We start from the raw sequence: 1,461 nt of genomic DNA on the forward strand, positions 1-1,461 counted from the left end.
GGTGATGAGGGACCCCAACACTGTGTCACCCCAAGTGATGAGGGACCCAACACTGTGTCCTCTCACCTGTGTCCCCCTGCCCCGTGTCCCCCCAGGTGATGAGGGACCCCAACACGAAGCGCTCCCGAGGCTTTGGCTTCGTCACGTACTCGTCGGTGGAGGAGGTGGACGCGGCCATGAACGCCAGGCCACACAAGGTGGACGGCAGAGTCGTCGAGCCAAAGAGAGCTGTGTCCAGAGAGGTATGGGGGACACCTTGGGGAGGGGTCTGGGGGGGCCTAGAAGCTCATGGAGGAGCTCACACCTTGGTCAGACCCCACTGGATGGACCCAGAGAGGTTTGGAGGGGCTCACGTGGTCAGTGATAGTCCTTGGAGATGTGGTCAGGGCTGACCCTTGAGGACATGGTCATTGTGGCCTTGGCAGTGGTCAGTGGTGGCTTCAGGGATATGGTTAGTGGTAGTTCTCAAGGATGTGGTCAGTGGTTATTCTAGCATGGTCAGTGGTGGCCCTCAAGGACATAATCAGTGGTGGCTCTCAGAGATAAGGTCAGTGTTCGTTCTCAGGGACGTGGTCAGTGGTAGTTCTCAGGGATGTGATTAGTGGTGGCCCTCAGGGACATGGTCAGTGGTGGTTAGCAATGGCCCTCAGAGATCTGGTCAGTGGTGGCCTTGGCAGGGAGGTGGTTAGCAGTGTATCCTTGGGACACAGCCAGTGGTGGCCCATGGGAACACAGTTGGTGGCCCTGGCAGTGGTCAGCGATGGCCCTCAGGGATATGATGGGTGATAGCCCTTAGGGACATGGTCAGTGGTGGCCTTAGCATGGTGAGGGGTGGTCAGGGATGACCCTCAGGGACGTGGTCAGTGGTGGTTAGCGATGGTCCTTGAGGATATGGTCAGTGGTATCTTCAGGGACATGGTCAGTGGTGGCCCTATGGTCAGATATGGTCAGTGGTATCTTCATGGACATGGTCAGTGGTGGCCCTCAGGGTTATGGTCAGTGGTGTCCCTCAGGGACATGGTCAGTGATACCTTCAGGGACATGGTCAGTGGTGGCCCTAGCATGGTCAGTGGTGGCTCTAGCATGGTCAGTGGTGCTTAGTGATGGCCCTTGGAGACATGGTCAGATATGGTCAGTGGTATCTTCATGGACATGGTCAGTGGTGGCCCTCAGGGTTATGGTCAGTGGTGTCCCTCAGGGACATGGTCAGTGATACCTTCAGGGACATGGTCAGTGGTGGCCCTAGCATGGTCAGTGGTGGCTCTAGCATGGTCAGTGGTGCTTAGTGATGGCCCTTGGAGACATGGTCAGTGGTACCTTCAGGGACATGGTCAGTGGTGGCCCTAGGATGGTCAGTGGTTAGCAATGGCCCTTGGAGATGTTGTTAGTGGTGGTTAGTGATGGCCCTTGAAGACATGGTCAGTGGTAGTTCAGGGACATGGTCAGTGGTGTCCATCAGGG

General features: G+C 56.8%; 1 protein-coding gene across 1 annotated transcript in view; it reads left to right on the forward strand.

Moving 5' to 3' along the window:
- Positions 1 to 95: 95 nt before the first annotated feature.
- The window catches only part of LOC103805236 (putative heterogeneous nuclear ribonucleoprotein A1-like 3), a gene marked incomplete at both ends in the record, with an annotated part of 2,459 nt that continues 1,093 nt past the window's right edge, over positions 96 to 1,461 (forward strand). The window contains one exon of the mRNA XM_009077876.1: positions 96 to 242. Coding sequence (XP_009076124.1) covers positions 96 to 242 — 147 coding nt within the window. The remainder of the gene's footprint in view (positions 243 to 1,461) is intronic.

The sequence above is a fragment of the Acanthisitta chloris genome, unplaced genomic scaffold (genome assembly GCF_000695815.1).
Source record: "Acanthisitta chloris isolate BGI_N310 unplaced genomic scaffold, ASM69581v1 scaffold7347, whole genome shotgun sequence".
NCBI classification, from domain to species: Eukaryota; Metazoa; Chordata; class Aves; order Passeriformes; family Acanthisittidae; genus Acanthisitta; species Acanthisitta chloris.